The sequence below is a fragment of the Terrapene carolina genome, unplaced genomic scaffold (assembly GCF_002925995.2).
Source record: "Terrapene carolina triunguis isolate 2854851 unplaced genomic scaffold, T_m_triunguis-2.0 Scaffold66, whole genome shotgun sequence".
NCBI lineage: Eukaryota > Metazoa > Chordata > Testudines > Emydidae > Terrapene > Terrapene triunguis.
In genome coordinates this window covers 90,881,053-90,904,438 of record NW_020664417.1, presented here as the reverse complement: position 1 = coordinate 90,904,438, position 23,386 = coordinate 90,881,053, and the positions used below count along the sequence as shown (strand labels likewise).

Below are 23,386 nucleotides of genomic sequence, written 5' to 3'. Positions count from 1 at the left end.
TAAATAGCACCATAAGTATTTTCTCCTCAGGACCATTCTCAAGTGCGTAGCACAGCTGTAGCTGCTGTAAAAAGAACAGCATTTGAGATCACACAGCCAAATGCAGCAATTGTTCCTTTTCAAGATGCCAGTCCAGATCCAGATTATTTGGTCTGATGCCCAAAAACGCATTCCCCTTCCTAGACTCCTTCCTAAAGATAAAGCTAAGTAACACCTCGCCTTTTAAAATAACCAGAGTCTTCATGGATACACTGATGAGCCTAGCAAGATCTCCATGATTTTTGAGCTTAAAGAAGCCTCTTGTCACAGTACTTATGCAACATGCTCCCTCTCTCAAGGCTAGAGCTGACTGTTTCAGAGGGAAGGGAAGGATATTTAGCTCAAAAATCTCAGCATCCCTGACAGGAAAAGCATATTTACCCTCCTCCACACCACTGGCTACAATGGGACTGTGCAGTGCTAGGTTACAGGCAATTGCACTAATTATTTCACAGTCACCATATTTTCTAGTTACATTGATTATACATTTAAGGCAAAGGTCGGGACTCTCAATATATATATATATTGTTTACCAAAGAACATGGGATCAGTGCTACTTACAGATACACACACACTGCCTATGAATGTGAGATTCTTAAATATCCACATGAAAACAAACCATTCTATTCTGTGTTAGAAATTAGTTGGTTCCACATCACACCCTCCCCTCCACCCCCGCACTCTCTGCTGCACTATCTCCCCCAGTCCATCCCCATGCAGGGAGGGATAGCTCAGTGGTTTGAGCATTGGCCTGCTAAACCCAGGGTTGTGAGTTCAATCCTTGAGGGGTCCATTTAGGGATCTGGGGTAAAAATCTGTCTGGGGATTGGTCCTGCTTTGAGCAGGGGGTTGGACTAGATGACCTCCTGAGGTCCCTTCCAACCCTGATATTCTATGATTCATGGGGCGGTGGGTAGGCAGATCAAGACAGCCAGGTCATGTTCTTTGCCCTCTGTCCCCATGGAGAATCCCCAGACTAGATTACACGGACTGAGGCTGCTCCTAGCTGGGGGTCCTGAGTGCAGCCATGACCAGAGAGGTCCTGGTAGTGGGGCTTCAGTGAAGTGGTATTTCCAGAAAGGATGCCAGGGACCAGGGCTATTGTGGTGGCACAGGACTCCTGGAGAGCAGAGCTTCTGGCCTTTCCCATGGTAGGTGGGGGGGCCAGAACATCTGCTTCCCTCAGTGGTGCAACACAAGGAACAAAGCATGGAGGAATCTCTGAAAGGGATTCTCACAGAAATTCCCTCCCTTAGAGCCCTCTCCTCAGGCCTTACAGCAGGTGGAGATAATCTGGGCCCTTGGTTTATAAAGTAACAGTTTATCACCATTAAAATGGGGAGAATGCCAAGGAGATGAGGGAGCTGGAAGAAGAATGCTCTGGCTTTCATGTCTGATTTTACTATACAGCTCTTATAGTGAATCGCTCTGTGGAGCATTTACATCATACAGTGTTGTCTCTTATTTCCAGACGCTAAATTACATCAAAGACTGCTGTAAACTCATTACATGCTCCTACCATTTTTTCATGTAAGCACTTTCTGGATTTGCTACAAGGGACATTATTGCAATGGCACGTGGGAGGAGCCCTCGCAAACGGGAAGGGAGATGTCTTATGAACCTTCACAGTATTTAAATATGGTTCATGCTATGAAAGTGCTTGAGAACCCCTATTCCATTGCTTTAAATCAATGGGTATTTAAAATATTATTTAAAAAAACCAACCCTGCTAGCATCATCTCTTGAAGGCAAGGATGGGGGTTAAAAACTGCAAATAATTCCTGTTAAAGCAAAGGTAGATTGCTTTTACCAGGAACAGGACTGCAAAGGACTTAGTAATGCAAAATCAGGGTGTGATGAAAATAGTAAAGCGATTGTTTTAATTATTTCCATTTAAATATATTTACAGACATGCATTACATAAAAGGCGAAACATGAAGGTGTGGTATAAAGATTCTGGTGGCATGGCTGAATGACTCATACCTACCTCACATTCAGTGAGGATGAGGGAAGATGAATGAGGTCTATGGTCTCCTCATACTGCAAGGTTGTGACTCTGGTCTAGGCTTTTCCATTCTTCCTGCACAAACTGCGCACCTTCTAACTCACTGGGCGACAGAGTGAACACGAAACAACTGCTCCACAGGAACTGGACTCACCCAAAACTAGCATTCCCAGAGTCCCAAGCAGGAAGAAGCTTGTTCACAGTAAAACAACCTGTTGAGAAATACTCAAGAGGCAAGAGAGAATAAGAATGTCATATTTAGGGCCCTAAAAACGCATCACGGACCGTGAAATCTAGTCTTTTGTGTACTTTTACCCTATCCTCTACAGATTTCACCAGCATTTCTCAAACTAGGGGTCCTGACCCAAAAGGGGGGTTGCAGGGTTATTGTAGGGGGGTTGCTTTATTGCTACCCTTCTGCACTGCCTTCAGAGCTGGGTGGCTGGAGAGTGGCAGTTGCTGGCCAGGCACCCAGCTCTGAAGACAGCGCCCAGCTAGTAGCAGCACAGACGTAAGGATACCAATACCATGCCATCCTTACTTCTGCGCTGCTGCCAGCAGCAGAGTAGAATTAAGGGTGGCAATACTGTGACCCCCATACAATAGCCTTGCAACTCCCCCGCAGCTCCCTTTTGGGTCAGGACCCTACACCTGTTACAACACTGTGAAATTTCAGCTTTAAATATCTGAAATCATGAAATTTATGATTTTTAAAATCCTATGACCATGAAATTGAACAAAAGGGACCGTGAATTTGGTAGGGCCCTAGTCATACTGGGTCTGACCAATGGCCCATTTAGCCCAGGATCCTGTCTTGCAACAGTGGCCAGTGCCAGAAGGGATTCAGAGGGAATTAATAGAACAGGGCAATTATCAAGTGATCCATCCTGTTGTCCAGTCCCAGAGGTTTGGGGACACCCAGAGCATGGGGTTGCATCCCTGACCATCCCTAACAGCCATTCATGGATCTATCCTTCATGAATTTATCTAATACTTTTTTTAACCCAATTATACTTTTAGCCTTCACAACATCCCCTCGCAACAAATTCCACAGGTTGACTGCATTGTGTGAAGTGCTTCCTTATGTTAGTTTTAAACTTCCCGCCTATTAATTTAATTGGGTGACACCTGATTCTTGTGAAAGGTAAATAACACCTCCCTATTCACTTCCTCCACATCAGTCATGATTTTATAGACCTCCATCATATCCCCCCCTCAGTCATCTCTTTTCTTAGATGAACTGTTCCAGTCTTTTTAATCTCTCCTCATATGGAAGCTGTTCCATCCCCCTAATCATTTTTGTTGCTCTTCTCTGCACCTTTTACAGTTCTAATATATCTTTTGTAAGATGGGGTGACCAGAACTGCATGCAGTATTCAAGGAGAGGGTGTACCATGGATTTATATAGTGGCATGTTGATATTTTCTGTCTCATTATCTATTCCTTTCCCAATGGTTCTTAATATTGGCACTTTTTTGCCTGCTGCTGCACATTGAGCAGATATTTTCAGAGAACTAGCCATGACGATGCCATGATCTTTTCTTGAGTGGTAACAGCTAATTTAGACCCCATCATTTTGTATGGAGAGTTGGGATTATGTTTTCCAACGTGCATTACTTTGCACTTAGAAGAGCCCAAATGCCCTGACAGGGAACAGCTCCACTCAGGCACTATCAACGTTATCAGACTCCAGCTGGGAGACCCTAATCAACGCACTGATATGGGAAAGCATCACTTACTGCATCGAAGCAAGCTAAAGACCCCATGCATGTAGCCAGAAAGGGGACATTGTGGTTGGTGATCTCACTGCATTCAACGTCATAAAACACATGCAGCGTGGGGACAGCAGCAGGCGGAGCTCAAAGCTAGTCCAACATTGAAGAACACACATGGGTTCCATATATGGGGAAAGCAGCAGGCAGAGCACGAACCAGGCCCCGGTGCTTGGTCCTGCGCCACTCAGGCAATGCAAAGGAAATGGAAATGGCCCACAAGGTCCCAGCTGGGGAGATGCTGGAGGAAGGGCCAGGGGGCCTAGAGGCAGCATAGCTAGCTCCTGCATTGCCAACAGCAACAGTACAGGAGGCAGAGCCAGCATGCATTACACTCCAGCTCTTCTCAGGTGGTAGACAGTCTTTTTAGGGACTATCAGCTGCCACGGGTTAGAACAAGGGATGGCAACCTTTCAGAAGTGGTGTGCCGAGTCTTCATTTATTCACTCGGATTTAAGATTTCGCGTGCCAGTAATACATTTTAACATTTTTAGAAGGTCTCTTTCTATAGGTCTATAATATACAGTCAAACCCCGCAATAAGGCGCCCCGCCATAACGCAAAATCGCATATAACGCGATCACAATTTGGCCCCCCCTTTAAGACACACAGTAATACAGTACTGTATGTACTGTACCAGTGGTCCCCAACGCCATGATGGCTGCCGGGACATTGATGTGCCCCTGCCTAGTGCCAGGCAGCGGAGAGAAGCTGTGGCCCCGCGCCTGCCCGGGACAGAGAGCACCGGCACCCACAGCCCTGTTGTTCTCTGTCCCCGGCAGGCGCGGGGCCGCGGCTCCTCTCCGGCTTCAAGAGGTGCCACGGCCCCGCACCTGCCGGGGACAGAGAGCTCCAGGGCTGCGGGCACCGGTGCTCTCTGTCCCCGGCAGGCACAGGGACGCAGCTTCTCTCCCCTGCTGGGCACTAGGCGGCGCACATCAATGCACCGCCTTGGGGACCACTGACGGGCTTGAAACCCCGCTATACCGTGACCCCGCATTTAGCGCGATGTAATTTTTTGGACCCCAAACGTCGCGGTATAGCGGGGTTTCACTGTATAACTAAACTATTGTTGTATGTAAAGTAAATAAGGTTTTTAAAATGCTTAAGAAGCTTCATTTAAAATTAAATTAAAATGCAGAGCCCGCCGGACCGGTGGCCAGGACCCGGGCAGTAGGAGTGCCACTGAAAATCAGCTCGAGTGCCGCCTTTGGCATGCGTGCCAGAGGTTGCCTACCCCTGGGTTAGAAGCTGGTCCTTGCAGGCCAGGATGGAGCCAGATGGAGAATTAGAGAACAAAAACCAGTTCCCTGGTAATCCCTATCTCTGTCCCCAGGCCTGAGCATATTTTGATTACACAGGAGAATCTGGGACAAAGTTTCTACCTACTTAATACAAATGGCACCATTTGTATGTTATGAACAATTCTCTGTTCAGGACACCACAGAAATTAGCTTTTGTTTATGGTGATCCCACTGCACCAGCATTAGAGATAGCACTATATGTTACAAAGTGGAAAGATACAATAACATTTTTTAAAATTACATTTACATCATTTTTCTTTACAATACACATGCTATTTTGCTGAAATGCCAAATAAAGCAATTCCACTCAAGATAAAGGTTAAAAGTAACGTCACCGAGACTAAAAATCTACATTAAAAATAATATCCTCACCCGTTTATTGTTGATTTCACCACTTAGCCTCGTTTTTTTAACTCAGTATGAATACAATTTAATGGCAGAAAAAGTCACACACACAGCTCTATTTTTTCCACACCCATACTGAACACATATTCAAAGTTTAATGTGGCTTGGTTTGCTCCTCTTGTCTCACTCAGTGTCTCCATTGCCACTGAGCCCAAGTCCATCTCTTAAATCAGACGAAACAGGGATGCAAAAATGTAGATTTCTCAGTGATGTTCTTCTCTGTCGTGCATTGTACTAGTGCATTCAAACAGCGTGTCAGAATTCAATCAGCTAAGCTGGGGGGGGATTATTACACAATACAGAAATATATTTTTACGTGTATCTTAACATGCCATATGGCTGCTTGCCCTACTATAGTACAGTGCAATAAATACAAATATATTCACACTAGAAAAGGTTTAACTGCCAAGATCTACATCTGGTTTATGAGTACAAATTCACCTAGTCAACAATATAACAAACTGAGCAGGAAAAAGTGGCATTGGCATTGTCTAGTACGAAACGCAAGGCTAGAAGCAAAGTGTTTTCAAGCTACAGAAAATTTGCTAGCTTCTAATATGAGGATGTAGGGCCCAATCCTGCAAGGTGCAGATTTGTGATCAGTAGATTGCATCAGAACATGGGTTGTTTTTTCCCCCCAATTTAACAATGAATACTCTGACCGTTTATTTGGCTTTGCTAACCGTTTATAAATAACACACTATGTCTATTAAACTATACAGCAACATGACATTTATAGCCTAATCCTGAATACAAAGTTCAAAGAACATGACTACAAAGGCCAAAGAGCAAGTGTCATTGACTAAAAGCATTTCCACTTAGAACTCCATTTTATTGAATATTCTGTTACACAAACATTTCTTGATCACGAAAGCAAAAGGAACAGGATTCCCTATTCCACTCCATTCCAGTAGTAATTTATCCATACACCACTTTTATAAATTAGTGATGGAATTTAACAGTTAGCCCCTCGGGGCTATATATTTATATATTTTATATATATATATATATATGCACATTTACTTTGAGTTCTATGTAAAAATTGAAAAAATGTTTGAAAGAAAACTCAGAATATATCACAGCTTTTTTTTTTCCCAGGAAAAAAAATTAGTTTTATAACACTAGTCAATTTATCAAACTTTTTCGGAAGTATTTACTTTGAATTATGTACACATTACTGGAAATAAAACTTTTTCCACAAACATTCCCTAGGGTGACAGTTATCAACAGGATGACAGAAGAATAGCAGGATGAATATTAAACATATTGAGGGGAGAAGAGGGAGGAGGTGATCCGTTTATGCTTTAAAAAGTCACCATATAATTAAGTACAAAAACCTGCATTGAATGACAACTGCTGGTGTAGTAACTTGATCAGATATGGAGACCAAGAGTATAGTAAAGCTCTATGGTAATATTATTTCTGTAGCATTTCCACTCTGTATGTATATACTAAATGTTGGCAAAGTTTCTGTAGCATTAGCTTATACAAACACAGGAGTCCTCAGTCTGCTGCGTAAAATGGAACAAGTGTTTTTAATTCTTCTGAAATGCACCCGTAATTCAGAGTGTCACTTACAAACTGCATATTGAATCATTTCTTCAGAAAAATATCTGTTTGGCATCTCCGGGGCTCTGTTCCATTGGACAATAGGGGCATTTTAATCTAGAGACAAAGACAATGCGTTAGGATTGTTCTAATAAGACAGCCTGCAGTGGAGCAGCAACTGCAATTTCTGGACATCTCAATTGTTTTGACATGTTGAACTAACAGAGCGCTAGGCATTTACATTCATCATTATTTATATTATAATAGCACCTAGTTCTCAATTAAATTTGATAGGGTAGGCAGGAAAAGGAGACTAGATAGCCCTTTCTGCATAATGCTTTCCTCAGCTCCACTGAACAGATCCCCTACCTATAAAGGGACCCTAGCCAGAGTTAGAATAATTTTTTTAAAGATGTAGTTGCTACTTACCTTATTAGTCACACCTAGATTATTAAAAATGAAGAAGTTACATTTTAAAATTCATTCTTTATCCTGTGTGGTTGCTTGCTGCATTTTGCTCAGTTTGGACTATGAAATTAGACCGGTCACTTACAGTTAACGTCTAGACAGTTTCACGGACTGCCTCTCAGGCACTAACACAATGCAATTCTGATGGGGTTTCTAACCCAGCAGTGAATATGAAAAACAGAAGACATCCAAAATTTTCATTTGGAAAAACCCAGCAACATTTTCTGTTTGGTTTCACAAAACCCTTGTATTACAAAATCTAAGTTTGGGCCAAAATTAAGTTTACAGTGTATTTATATTATGCAGCTCTCTTATGCTTTATCGATGCGGTGTGTCCTAAAGTGGAATTACCAATAATTGTACATGTTCCCTTCCTAAAAAGTACTTTACTTATTTCCCACATTCCTTCCTGCCCCCTCCACATCTAAGTAGCTAATGAATAACATGAAATCACCATTGTAGAAATATTCATCTGCTCTAAGTTATTTGATGACCCTAGATTCCTCCAAGGATCTCCCACACCCCCACCCGACCCCCTTTCCTTTTTTTTTTTCTTTTTTTTTTAATTTGTTTAGTGTGTGATTAACCTTGCTCTCAACAGAAAAAACAACGTATAGAAAACCTGAGCTTTCATGCAGCAATAATTAATTGGTACTTATAGTTTCTGTAAAATGGAAGGCTAATTTTTCAAAGTGATGTAATCCTATCTATTGAGATTCTTATATCAGGTCCTTCAGTGTCATATAAGAGTATAATATACAGCCAACTCACATTGTTATTGTTCTAGTGCACCAACAACGCTATCCTGCTTTGAAGTCAGCCATCAGAATTTCAACTAGCTTTCACCCATTCTGCGTTTATGGAGTCTTCTCCCTCCCCAAACTCACTATTTTAACCTTAAAATTGGTCACAGCCCACACTTTGCTAAGAGGGAAAGAATGAGACTTACTTGCTGCCATTAAACATTTTATTCAGAGCGTCTCTTGATATAATATGACCACAGACCAGTTTCATAGGTGGATTATTATCTGTTGTTTGCTGACGAAGAATGGGACAGGCAAATATTGAGTGATACCAGCACTTTTTACCAAGGTCCACTTCAATCTGTATAAAAGAATACATTAATTAAAATCGCCATGTATCTTGCGTAACTGCATTTCCAGCAGACAGTCATCACTACTCTATACAGGACCATTAAACACATTTCAATACAACTTTAAGTACACCAGAATCACTTGTGCTGATGAGTGGGAAGCCTTCAGCCAGAAATATCTCAGAGTGATCTTAAATTAAACTGTTTTAGGTTTTTTCAAAGCAGAGCGTAATGCTGGCACACCACTTGCAGGTACGCATTGTAGAACAAACCAGCACTGGCAGGGAAATGGACCTGGAAATGGATGATCCCACAGGACTTATCTGTTCTAGGCAGAGATTTCCAAAGCTGGCTAAGGGATTTGATGACTAATTTCCATTAGAAATTAACTAGAACTGATTATCCACATTCCTAAAGTGCTTTTAAAACTCCCAACACTAACACGTATATGATTCACATCAAAAGTCATGTAACGTCTTGGGATCACTCGAGTCAGAAGCCAATGCAGAAGATACAAGTCCAGGCAAAAATTCCTTCACCACTCCTCAGGCAGGAGGGTTGTATGATTTCAGGAAGAGATGAACGCAAAGAGAGAGAGAAAAATGGGGCTCAGTAGTTTAGACAAAGGACTGGGGACTAGGAACTCCCAATTTCTAACACTGGTGGTTCTGATTGAGTCATTTAACCTTGATATTACTTAACCTCTCAGGATTCTTGTACGTAAAATAACAACAACGCTTTCCATACCTTCAGCGCCTCACAGGGGCGTGGTGAAGATTGATTAGGCAGTGTTTGTGAAGTGCTTAGAATATGCAAGAAGCTATATAAGTACTATTAACTAATCCACATCTGCTGGATGATCCTTTGCTAAACCACTTTCTTTCCAGTGATTCTTTCGGGACTGGTCACCCACCTCAGACCAGATTCAACAGTCACACTTATAAAAAGCAATATCAGACTGGTCCCAACAGACACATTGGTACTATACATGGATCCTCATCACAACTACAGTCAGGAATGCCACGTCTGCTGCTGCCCAGCTCAATGCCTGAAAAGTTTTCTCCTTCTCAAAGCAGGAGCAGAGAGCCTTGAACAGTTTCATGGACATGGTCACACGGATTTTGCTATGAACAAGCTCCTCCAGAAGTGTGTCTGTGGGTCTCAATTCAGTCCACCAATCATGCAACGATGCCATTCCTGGTCATTTCAAGCCCACCTAGTGTTGTGGCAATACTCCAGCAAGCTGTGGATGGAGCTCAGGCCTGGCTGAACAATGGTAATATAACAATCTGATTTTTTTCCTCCCCATTTTTATGGCAGCATACACTCCTGGCTGTTTTAGCAGTTATACAGTTCACATTGACTTTTGGGGTGACGGAAAATCCATACACACTTTCAGTATAAGAGAAACTCAAAGGGCTTGCTCATTGTCCAAATCCTGGTCTGTCTGAAAGTACGGAACATACTCACCGGCAATTCATCTTTCTGGTTCCAAACTCCAGTGCACTGTCTTTGTTCGATCACAGCTTTGATATTAATTAAAGCTGGCAATGCTACACAACCTGCTGAAAAACTGCAGAATGCACAGAAATATTAGCACAGGATGCTGTTTTGAAATGAATATTTCTCATAGCTCTACTTCAGTAGTAAGTTACTGGGGACAAAAGACTGTCATATTTCCTCAGTCCGTTCTTGCCTTCTGTATTACTACCCAACCAGTAAGACGGCAGGTTGCTGGGATTCTGGGTTCTGTTATGTACAACAAGCTGAAGGGTAACCATTTGAGCGGAGCACATCAATAATCTAATTTACTGTACCATTTGTTCTGGCCAAAATGTGATCTGAATGCAGCCTAAGGAGTTGTACATACATGGACCACAATCAGACCTTTAATAGTGTGTTAGTGTAACTTCAAGAGACCACAGATCTCACTACCCATGGTCCCTGGGATTAAGATGGAGAAGGAGTCTCCACAGAATGGAGCTGAGGAAGGTAATGCAACCTGCTCTCTTTATGTTGCAAATGTGGTCTTCAGCTGGGCTAGGATTGGGTGCTACACAGAGTCTGTTCCAGGAGCTTCCTGTTACCCAAGTATATTCTATTCCTTTGCAGTACTCCACAAGGTTGCCACAATAAGTGTGGAAATGATTTTCAGCAAATTAACAGGAAAGTCTGAATATTTTGCACTGAGTACGTTTACCCCCTGCAACAAATTAACGGAGGACAGGAAGGGGAGGCCAAGAGTTCTAATCCCAGCTCTGCTACTGACGTGCTATGTTGCCTTGGCAAAGTCACGTCACTATTTGTGCCAGTTTTATCATCTGTGAAAATAATACTTGCTCCTTCACAGTAGCTTTGAGAGGTTTAGTTAATAAAATGCTTTTAGAACATTGCCTCTGGCAGGGTCGTCTGTGGGGACTACACCTGGAACCTCTGGATCTAAAAGCATGAGCCTGTAGCATCTGAGCTAAAGAATCAGATCCACTACCTCAGACACAGTAGCCAGTTCAAACCATTATCTGTGCTCTAGCCTGTAGGGGGAGACAAAAAGCTACAGCATTAGCCTACATTACACTTGGAAGATTTATATTCTGCACAAACAAAGGCACCACCTCACTTCGTAGTCCTAAAAGAAAACAGCTGTGAGGGATGTCAGAGAGCCTTTTGAAGACTAACAGTAGCTAAAAGAAATTGATTTAATACATGACAATTTATTTGGATTGCAGTAGTACTTAAAGGGCCCGATTCAAAGCCCACTGAAGCCAATGGGAGTCTTTCCGCTGACTTCAACGGGTTTGGATCAGGCCCCGAGGGCCCCAATAAGATTGGATCCTCATTGTTGTAAGCCACTGAACAGCCATAAAAAGAGAAATGGCCCTGCACCAAAATATTAGAAAATGAAATTTTGTAGGCAGGCTTTTATTTCAAACTGGTTTAATTTTTAAAGTATTTGCTACGTACGTGCAATAGCTACATTTTAGAGCAGTCTTGTTTATACCCTGAATGTCAATAACACATGCACAATAAAACATCACAGTTCAAATGATTTCACTTTGGGCCCAAAACGGCTGTCTAATCAACACAAGTATCAATAAAAGGGAAGGGATTTTTCCACCTCAGTGGTAGCAACTCCTATACTTGTACTGCTAATGAACTGTGCACATTACTCAGTCAATGCATGGGCCATTAAAATGTCAGTGCGTGACTATTAATTCGCTGGGTATTGTTCTGGGAGGAAAAAAGATGGACTAAAAAATTCCTTAGTGCTCATTTTTACATCCACAAACTAAAATTAATCAATAAACGCTGCTACAGAAGGATGTAGATTCAGGCATACTTTTCCTTTCCATTCCGCTGCTCCTTTCCAATGCATGAGCCTGGCTCCAAAAGAAATGGGTCCACCGAAAATCATTTAATACTATTACTTGGAAGATATTAATGAAAGGTCGGTGAAATGTTGCTGTAATGAGTTTGTACCTCTTTAAAAGTGGTCAACTAAGCAGGAACGTAACTAACAGTCACAAGCAAGCAGATAACCACGAAAAAAATAGTGGCACTTCCATAAGATTGAGTCCACTGAAAGACAAAACCCATCTCTCTTTTCTCATCTAACCTCTAAAAGGAAAGTCAGGTACAGTGCACTTGGGGGATGTGCAGCTCAAAGTCCGAGTGGTGGTTAATTCTTCACTATCTGGGTAAAGGGTGGTTTACGATTTGACTGCTGTAGGCCACTATACTTGTAAAGAAAAATTAGATTTCTGTATTTTCAGTTAAACACAACGTTAATATTCACCACAGAGCTGGGAAACACCAGTTCCCATGAAAGTGCAAGATTTCATCTTTGCAAATCTTGAATTCCCGTGAGTGGGTTGTAAATTTTACCAGCTGAAATCACATTCTAGCATATTTAGAAACAGAACCTCAACACAGAACCAATGCAAAGTGAGAAAACTGAATTAAAGATAACAAAATTGACTAAAAGTGTTAGCAAGTAGATAATTGGTTCAGGCTTTTTCATTTTTAAGTGTCAAGTTGTGGTACCAATTTTCACACACTTGTCCTAAGCTCAAGGGGGCTGGTTGCCGCCTCATCTTTAATATGGGTGTGTAACCTACAGCATCTTAAGAATCCCAGCATACAATGTTCCACTTTGAGCTGAATAGAAGGCCATTTGGCCACACTGCATGCTGGAATCTGTAGGTTTACAACTGGCTCTATTTAATGCACATTAGGCACGTCTCTTGCCTTCCTGTCAAGTTAGCACTGCAGCCGGGAATAGGTTAGGCACCCTGGCCTTCAAAACCTTTCAGTGGGAGATAGCATACCTAACACTCAGAGGTGATTCAACTGAGAGACCCAGGAGAGCACAGGCGTCCCTTGTAAAGATGTCACAGATGTCTGCCCACTGGTTTGCATCTAGTAGATGAACATATGGAGAGTTCTCTATACCCTGTCTCAAGTACACCAGGCTGCCCATCAAAACCTGAATATCTGTGAAGGACAAAAAAGCAAATCTTTAGCTATTACATTTTACACTGCTTTATGTTATAATGGGAAGATTAGTCTGAGCTTTTCCCCTTTACACAGGAAAAAAAACGTAATTTTAATGTATACCGAGTCAACGATTATCAGTTGTGTTACAAGAGATTCAGAAATATACACACACTTCAATACAAAATATGGGTATGACCAGCATGGAATAGATATCTTTCTGTAACCAGAACAGACCGCAGTGCTATGGAATAGACTGCATTATTTTTGCACTTCTGCTATCACCTGCACTTTGCCCCCACCAACCTGCTTCTACCAGGTCTGCTTACAATGTGCCAAATGTCTAAGCAGCTTTCAGATGTCAGGCTCTGATTATTTAGAAAGGCTATTACTAAAAATGTTACTTCTCCCCTACCAACAGGGTGGTCGGATCCTGGATGAGGTTGGAACACAGATTATTAGTCCAATGTCCAGGACTACAGACAGTTTTAAGATCAGATGCCTCACAAACTACTCAGACAAATGATGCCGGAGCTGGAATTCCACTCTTCAACAGGATACGAATCTGTCTCTGACTCTGGCCCAGCAGAAACACTAGGGTCATGACACCTGGATTTATAGAAATATACTCTTCTTTTTTTAAGATCATTCGTTGAGATTTTTACATCTTCATACTAATTTCTCTCCCTGCCCATACAGCTGCACTCATGTTAATAGGGCAATCTCTCTATACAGGCAGTGGGATATGAAAAACGAGTACTGATGAAGTTTTCAAAGCTCCCTAACACTTTTCTAAAGAAGTTCTTCTGTAAGCTTTGTGAAGAGAGTATGTAGGAGAGAGAGAGAGAGAGCCTGAGGTGTGGGCCTGGGGCAAGATCTGAGGCCTAAACCAGAGGCTGTGAACCGAAGTCTGGCCATGCATTAAAGCAGATGCTTACAAGTTCACTTTCCAGCCCATGAACTTGGCAAAGTTGTTGCTAGTGTAATAGGCACTAGATATTTACATACATATATTCTAACTAGTACAGATACATCCCAATCTAGTACAAGATAAGATGGTTTGACAAAACAATGGATAGGGATGTTTTGTCCAAGATATCAGGAACAAGGGGAGATAACAAACGGACGTCATGAAATGTGTAAGGTGGTTTTAACTGTGTGTTCCAGTTGTTTGTTTCAGCCTAGAAATGTCAGGGTACTTTGCCGTACTCCTTTGTCCAGCCTAGGGGGCAGCAGAAAGTCCCGCAGCTGACTGAGCTGAGTCCATTGTAACGAGCATACCTGTGTTAGTGTAACTGTAGACATTGATCCAGGGAGCTAATACCGTGCTTTGTGGACAATAAACCTGGCCGAGCGCCTTCACCCCCGAACCGTGCCTGTGGTCTTCCTTTATGAGTCTGCTGAACTATCTACTAATAACATTGAAGCTACAAGGACAGAAGCACTGAGCAGCCTAAACAGCGCTACTGAGGCAACGACATTCCAGCCTCCCGCACTTAACCACACTGGCTAATACTACTGAGGTCTGTTGAACCAGCTATCTGTGCAGAACTGGACAGCACGCTGAAAGAACACACATACCCAAGCCACTGCCAACAACATAAACAGAGTATACAATGGTATGGAATTAAGCTTTTATTGGCTCTCATTTGGGATGGCATGTTTAACTCACTCATGGCTTCCCAGCTTGTCGAGATATCAAGTCACCTGAATCTTGCGACAAAAAAACCCTTTATATTGTCACATACAGCTGGAATACCAGCTGTCTGCCCAAACAGTATGTGTGTGTGTTTTTGTATACTTTACCCTGGCAATGTATCTATATTAGAGGAGACCTAAATAAAAAGCCCAACGACATTATAACCATCGTTTGAATATATTTGATTGTCACCTTTAAAAGATAAAAATAATTCAAGCTACCAGGATGCCGGGATAGTATTCCTGAACAAAGATTTCAAGATGTGGTTTCAAAAGCATTAAGAGGATGGGCAAATAAAAGGTTCTGTGTTAGCTTGTTGGAAAAAGCTAGCTACTTGTGAGAGATGCTGCAAAGCAAGGAGGAATCAGAGGAGTGGGAATGCAAGTGGGTGGGAGAGACGAGAGGGATAAAGAAGAGTGGAAGAGAGAAAAGCAAAATATCAGGTGAGTGACTTTAAAAAAGTCAATTGAATAATATATTTAGGTTGTCTCTCCTCCCAATCCTTCCCCAGCAGTGGATAGACTGTCAGTGTCAAGCCTGATCAATATCGCATTCTACTAGTTGTAGTCTATAAAGATTATACAAGCTTTAAACTAGGATGTAGGAAGTGCAAAAAGAAAGACAGATTGATACTTCAGATGAAGGAAGATATGGGTTAGTGAGATTGGCTGTGATTCCCACCCTCTCACTTTCCAGCTAGTGTGCTTAAAACTATTTTATGGTTGTAATTCCACCTTGGGGTTTCTGGAGAGCTGAATGCTTAACTCAACCTGCCCTTCACTTATTCAATGCTCTACCGCCTATGTAAAGCTGCTCTTAGCACATTATTCCTTGTGTTTATTAACAGTCAAGAGTTCGTTGTGGCATCACAACTTGCTCTTGAGTATATTCTTATATTAAGAAAAGGCCTCCACATCTTCCCCTGGAAAAGTAAATAAGGGGCTTGACGAAACACAGCAACTCAAACTGAATGCCAAGTACCGAATGTGTTACAAATTTAAAAACAACGAAAACTCACTCACCTTTCTGATGGTTTAGAGCAAATGGCTGAAAGTTTTTAGCATATTGCAATGCCTCTCTCTGATTTGCTGTTCCACCCATCAATAAACTAATGAAATATAGCCTGTGTAGTTTAAATTCCAAGGAACTATTCTGGGCCATAAGCATTTCTCGGTTAGATACTGCCCACCTAAGGGAAATTGGAATAAAAACAGTTTCAGCCTACAACAGTGCAGAATTGTTAAAATTATAATTTTCATTTCAAGGAGCATCTCAGTAAGAATATGACTCCGTATCCTGCACTTCCATTATAATACTCAGTGCTCAGAGGATCTCAAAACATTTTACAAATAATTAAGCCTCACAGCTCAGACAAGGAATACGTATAAATACAAAGGGGTCACTTAATCTACCACTTAAATGCTGCCACTTTTGGGGTTGAATAACGCAGCCCCATTTAACAGCACACAGTAACACTACCCAACAACCCAGGACAGGAAGTATACACCATATATCAAGCTAAAACTATAGGAGGAGTATAATTAAGCAGAATATAGAGCTGGAATTTGACCAAGACACTGAGATTAATACCCATATTGTGTTGCTACAGGATCTTTAATAGCCACAAATTGTCAGGACCTCTATTTTAGATACCATCCAAAGACTCAACCTGTAAGAACATGGTGCCCCTCTCCACTCCCCTGTCATCTACTGAATCACCACATTATGGATGTGCACCGGAGCAGTCTCCACTGGGAGTTCTTTACAACAGATCTTACTAACACCTGACATTTAAAAAAATCTTTGTTTTAATAACTGAACTTTGTACTGATTATGCTATTATTGTATTTTCTCTGTTATCCTTCAGCTTGAACAATAAAAATAGCCTCGTTAATCTCCCTTTCCTCCTGCCATGCACTATCACAACACTGCAATGTTTTGAGTTGCAAATGCCACAGCAAAATGTTTACATACAAACCAAATAAAGTGTAATGGAACGTTCTAAAGAGTTTCATGGAAACATTCATATTGTTTAGGTTTTATGGAACCTCATTTTGATGTTTTAAACACGGCTGGACCTAAACCAATCTTATCTTGTCCCTTTAAGAAGCCTTTTGATAAAGCCCAAATTCTAGTAAGATCAGTCACACCTGTTTGTTATTAGTGGATACCTGCTTTTTATCTGGAGTACCATTAAGCTAGGAGAGCAGCTTTCCACCTCTCAGCAAGGAAGTGATGTAGTCAATACTGTCTTTTACAAGGAAGAGCTGGATTGGGGGTCCAGGTGAAATTAACAATCCAAAAAAGCAAGGAAATATATCACCCTACCACTCTACCATATCAAAAACACTTCAGTCGCTTAGTGAAAATCACCCAGGTAGGCAGGTCTTACATCTCCAAACAAGCAAACGTATACTTCCATTTTATTGCAATGAAAGAGTCACAATCCTGACTTAAGCACTGTGGGCTTGAAACCTGAACTGTTGACTTGAACTTTTAATGATGCCTGGTGGAAAATATAACCTTCATAATCAGCAGGGAGCCTAGAAATCCGTTTGCCACGGAAAAATGCAGAATTCGCATTTTTACAGAGAATCTTTAGTTTTTCCATTTTGTGAAAAACTAAAAACATATACAGTGGAACCCCACCGGGGCCAGATTGGATAATCAAAAATTTGGATAATCAGGAGAATTGGCGAAGAGCTTTCTATCCCCTATTTTAAGTTGGCAGCGGGGAGGCTCGGGCAGTCAGCCTTGGGTGGCGAGAGCTCGGGTGGTCAGCCCCAGTCGGCAGGGCTGACAACTAGAGCCCCAGCCATCCAGGGTTGACAGCCCGAGCCCCACCACTGTCAGCCTCAGATGGCTGGTGGTTCAGGTAATATAGAGAGCCGGATAAGGGAGGCTCAAATAAATGGGGTTCTACTGTATGGAATAGAGACATGGAAGCATTGGTATATGTAAGAAATACACATTACAATTCTATTAATTTTATTACAGTGCTTGATGGCACTGGTAGGCTTCGAACTTGCTTAAATATTGTAAATATATCAATAAAACATAGAATCCCAGGGTTGGAAGGGACCTTAGGAGGTCAACTAGTCCTGCTCAAAGCAGGACCAATCCCCAGACAGATTTTTGCCCCAGATCCCTAAATGGCCCCCTCAAGGATTGAACTCACCACTCTGGGGTTAGCAAGCCAATGCTCAAACCACTGAGCTATCCCTCCCCCCAACACTGTGTTCAATTGATACCTATATATACTGTGGTTAGGGAAACTAAAGTTCAGCATTTCATTTTAATCATGGAAAAATGCGGATTTTTATGCTTTTTTTAAAAAAATCAGTAAATTTGGGGTTTTTTAATCATGGAAAACTAGGATTCCTGACAATCAGTAAACTTAGATGCATGAATTTCAGCATTGCAGTGTAAGTCTCAGACAGTTCAACCCAACCAAGTCTGTCAGCATTGTATCTCCACTAGGTGGCTAATGTCACTGAAGAATGTATCAATAGAACTTCTCAACCAGGAAGCTAGTATCATTAAAATATTGTCCATGGTACAGTCCTGGTCAGCTGACTATTGCCACTTAAGCTCAGTCCCTTACTAGGAAATAAGTGCCACCAAATGTCATCCACAGAGTGATTAAGTGGCTCATAAGTAGGAAAGTGTGTTCAGCAAAAACTGCAACTAGAATCATAGAATCGTAGGACTGGAAGGACACTGATAGGTTATCTAGTCCAGTCCCTGGCACTCAAGGAAGGACTAAGTATTATCTAGACCATCCCTGACAGGTGTTTGTCCAACCTGCTCTTAAAAATCTCCAATGATGGAGATTCCACAACCTCCCTAGGCAATTTATTCCAGTGCTTAACCACCCTGACAGGAAGTTTTCCCTAATGTCCAACCTTAACTGCCTTTGCTTCAGTTTAAGCCCATTGCTTCTTGTCCTATCCTCAGAGGTTAACGAGAACAATTTATGTCCCTCCTCCTTATAACCACCTTTTGTGTAATTGAAAACTGTTTTGTCCCCTCACACTCTTCTCTTCTCCAGACTAAACAGACCCAATTTTTTTAATCTTCCCCCATAGGTCATGTTCTCTAGACCTTTGATCATTTTTGTTGCTCTTCTCTAGACTTTCTCCAACTTGTCCACATCTTTCCTGAAATGTGGCACTCAGAACTGGACCCAATACTCCAGTTGAGGCCTAATCAGCGTGGAATAGAGCAGAAGAATTGCTTCTCATGTCTTGCTTACAATTCTCCTGCTAATACGTCCCTGAATGATGTTTCGTTTTTTTGCAACAGTGTTACACTGTTGACTCAGATTTAGCTTGCGATCCACTATTGCCCCCAGATCTGCAGTATTCCTTCCTAGGCACTCATTTCCCATTTTGTACATATGCAACTGATTGTTCCTTCCTAAGTGGAGTACTATGCATTTGTCTTTGTTGAATTTCAACCTATTTACTTCAGACCATTTCTCCAGTTTATCCAGATCATTTTGACTAATGTCACAATCAGAGACAGCAGCACAGGACATTCTGTTCTTATTAAAAATATTCCTGCCAAAGCAACAAGTGACACTCATTTGTTAACTAAGTTCAAGTTAACTAAGTTCAACCCCCATATATGCTCTGTCAAGCTCTGAAATGAAGCATTAGTCACTGCACTGTCTGCCCTCCCGAAGAAGGCTGATACTTGCTTTTCTCCATATTCACTTTTGTGATTCAAATCTAGCTGAATATTTATTTCTATACAGTACATAATTAAAGACAACCTTCAAATTCGAGCTTCATTCTCACCTAATCTTTATATCGCTGTAGTGCTCAGAGACCCCCATCAATATCAGGACGCTGCTGTGCACAGGGCAGTACAGATACATAGGAAGACAAATCCACTCCCTGAAGAAGTTACAATCGAAAGCCTAGATCCTGTAAGCTGTTCTGCAGAAGTGAACCCCTACACCCGCACAGAGACCCACTGAAATGAATGGGGCTCCACAGAGGCACAGGGATCCATCTGGAAAGGACCTACGGCCTCAACCTAGCAATCAGACTGAACGAGCAAACCTCTTTGGCTGTGCAGAGCTCTTTTGAAGTCAGTGGGATTCTACACAAGTGCAGGAATCTCAGGGGTTAGAATGTAGGATCAGGGCTGAGTAGGCTACCTGCTCAAGCTGAGTGAAATGCACAAAAAGTAAATAAACAGTATAACTGGTAAAAAAAAAAAATAGTAAACTAGATATAAATGTTAGCCCATGTATTACTAATCTTAGAATTTTAAAGTTGTATAGCTTTTATATTTAATAATCTAAAGGGTAATCAGTAACACAGATAGATCTCTCTATTTCATAAACTTCCCCCACTCTGTCTGGGCACATGAACTTTAATTGAAAGTGTTCCTTTTAAAAAAATGGCTTCACTTAAAAAAAACAATGGCCAGCGATTATCTTTAGGTGGTTGGTTTTTCGTTTGTTTGTTTTCGGGAGGTGAGCAGTTGTGTAACTAACCAAACACTGTATCTTCCCCTGCCTGACTAATGGTGCAGTAATTAACAGTTCTTTCTCTGTTTCCCCCTTTACGCTCCATCGACATCAGCAGCACAGCCCTGGGAGCAGGTCAGCCAAGTACTTGAGCCTGCCATTTAAACACTTCTTTTAAAGCTATATTTAATGTTGACAGCCTTGTCTGCCTGTTTGTTGGCTTCTCACGCAAACACTGCCATGCCTCCTGCATGGATCGAACCTTCCTGAGCTCACCCCCCAGGCCTCTACCCTTTCCAAACTCCGTTCCCTCCCGAAGCTCCACTTCTGCTGCGGCACCCATGGGAAACTAGCTCACTAATAATCTCAAGTTTAAAGAGTAATTGGGAATGGCTTATAGTACCTCTTTATTCGTTCAGAATGCTGTTCACATAACTTTTTATAATCAAGATGTGATTAACCACCACCTTATATGCTGCACTACTTTCTTCCACCCCCGTCTTTGGAATATGAAATCCTTGGAGAAAAGACCATGCCTTCCCTCCTGTTTGGCAAGTGCTTAGCACATTATGGGAGTTACCAGAAATAAACAAGTAGAAATGAGCGAGGCACGGGGTATTTCCTGGAAATGTGTAGCTAGCTAGAAGCAAGAGGACTTGCTGCCCTGAGGTGCAGATGACAGTCATTAATGGCAATCAGCAGTCAATCTCCAGGTAATGCCCTTCACTAAGGTTGTGCTACTATTATAACTACAAAAAATAGGTGTATGTAAATGGCAGGTGACGCCGTTTCAATTGGTACATCCAGGTCATTGTTAGATTATTAATGCCCTGTAATTATCTAGTTCAGTGGCACTGAACCAGCTCAACATTCCATTCACCTTAGCATATTCAATGAGTAATTATTTATGCTGCCCTCCTCATGTTCTATAGAAAGATTTCAGTACTCAGTGTATGTGGAGTAATGCCTTAAACTTCACAGCGTCAGTGCATTTAACTTTGACGCCAATTTCATTATCCTAGATTCTCAAGGTAAGACTATAAGACTAGTAGTTACAAGTGAACACGAGTGTCAAGGGAAAAATGTCTTTGCCCATATGAAAATTACTTCACTGAACAATGAAGAAAATTGGATATCCTAAATGCATGATGATCATATGCAATAAAATATGAAGGATTTCTGCTTGCTTTGCTCTACTGTTTCTAGTAATACAGAATAAATATCACAGGCTACCAAAGATGTATTTTAACAACTCTTTCTTTAATTTGTCTAGTTTTATTTATATGAGAGAGAAACTAAAGTTAAGTTACATAGAATTTGATGCACACTGAGAACTGGACTCAAGTGCCAAAAATCTCTTTCAGGGTTGCATGCTTTACTGCAAGCTGTAGAGCACATCTTAATCAGTTATCCAGGGTCTGGAAAGGTAGAAAACACAGTGTAATCCACAAGAGGGGATTTTTCATCATCTTGCCTTTTTTCTTTATCTTCCAGTTCCCCTTATAGGTCTAATGGGGGAAAAGCCTACTAAATCCAAATATATCATAACCTGAAGTTCAACAACATATGCTAGCTGGTCTTTCCTTGCACATCAGACACCATTCTCCACTGGCTCTTGCCACTGGGAGAAAGGATAACTTTGTCTAAGAGCAGGACTTCACCTGCAATCCATCTTCCCAATCTGACCTCAGGTGAACCAGGGACTCTACCTGCCTGAGGAAAAAGCAAAACTCTACTGTGAAGCTAACACCACCACTCGCTTAACACCACCAGCCCATGAAGAGCACCTATCCTTCAAACCACCTGCTTCTCCATCCCCCTGCTTTTCCCTTCTCTTGTGATCTCTCTGATCTGGGTTTGATTGGCAAAACTGACAAAATGAATCGCTTTGAACATGATCATGCAGGGCCCTGAGCACCTTCCGCCCCCATTAAAGTCAATGGGAACAGGGGGTGCACAGCCACGAGGTACTTAGCACTCTCTACTTTTGACCCTTTTTAAGTAAGTGACAGTGTTTCATTGTAACCTAGGTAACATTTCATTGTTTAAGGCATACAACTGTTTCTGTAACTGACAGTTTTTCCTGCAAGCTTAAATTAATAACAGGATTATACCATGTGTAGTTCAAATAAAGCATTCGACCAGGAGAAAGAACCTGGAAGGTCAGCACTAACCGTGGGGGGGAAAAGACCACAGAATAACATCTTAACCTCCTATAAACTATGACCCCCTCCTTAAAGTGTATTGAAGTCAGTGCCAAGATTTCCAACACCCTTTGGATTTTCACTTAAAGTATTCAAATAAAGAAAACTGAGCAACTCACTCTAATGCGGGTCTCAAAACTCTAACTTTTAATGCTTCCAATATTCGATTTAACTCCACAAATGGTTCTTTTTGACTTTGGTCTATAGAAAGACCAGATTCCTGAAAAACAAAGTCACACCTTTTAGTCACCAGAAATATGGCCAGAAAAAGTCTACAAAGTAGTATCTCATTTTTGAAATTATTTACACTTTAATATTAATACTCCAGTTGAGAGTTTCAGCTAACAAAATGTAAGATGCTTATCTGGGGTATCATTTCTACTTCTTGGTAACGTTAAACATCCTGAGCTATGGTTACCTGACAGAGCTCCTCAGCGACATCCAGCATCCCTTGTCGGAAAAAATGTTCTACCATCACCTCATTGAGAATTCGCTGGCTGTCAGCTTGCCAGCATCCATCTATCCCCACGCTGCTGATGTCGGAGTCAAAATTCTGAAACGTACAAATTAACATTTAATAGGCTGGAACAAGTAACTCCATGTAATTATTCTTTAATTAGGCAGAGACACCTATGTCTACACTCTGATGCTTTTTGCTTGTTACTCAGCTGCCCTCAATTACCTCCCATTCTAAGAGAAACATGCTTCATTATCCTCTGTGTGCAGTAAGAAGAAATCCTTGGCTTGCTTGGAATCTGTAATTTATCCAATATAAGGAATGATGCTAGCAAATTACAAGTCTGGTTAATTAATAAAAGGATTTCCAGCCCATGACATGTCCTCACAGAGAAGGGTCAGCAGAGGAGAGTTTTCCATA

General features: G+C 41.6%; 1 protein-coding gene across 1 annotated transcript in view; it reads right to left on the bottom strand.

Annotated features, from left to right (window-relative positions):
- Positions 1–6,565: 6,565 nt before the first annotated feature.
- RMND5A (required for meiotic nuclear division 5 homolog A) overlaps positions 6,566–23,386 on the bottom strand; it is a 38,412-nt gene continuing 21,591 nt past the window's right edge. Inside the window, exons 3-9 of the mRNA XM_026648108.2 lie at positions 22,928–23,062; positions 22,629–22,729; positions 15,846–16,012; positions 12,959–13,124; positions 10,104–10,206; positions 8,490–8,644; positions 6,566–7,189 (exon numbers count right to left, since the gene is read on the bottom strand). Of these exons, the coding sequence (XP_026503893.1) occupies positions 7,126–7,189; positions 8,490–8,644; positions 10,104–10,206; positions 12,959–13,124; positions 15,846–16,012; positions 22,629–22,729; positions 22,928–23,062 (891 nt within the window). The 3' untranslated portion in view covers positions 6,566–7,125. The remainder of the gene's footprint in view (positions 7,190–8,489; positions 8,645–10,103; positions 10,207–12,958; positions 13,125–15,845; positions 16,013–22,628; positions 22,730–22,927; positions 23,063–23,386) is intronic.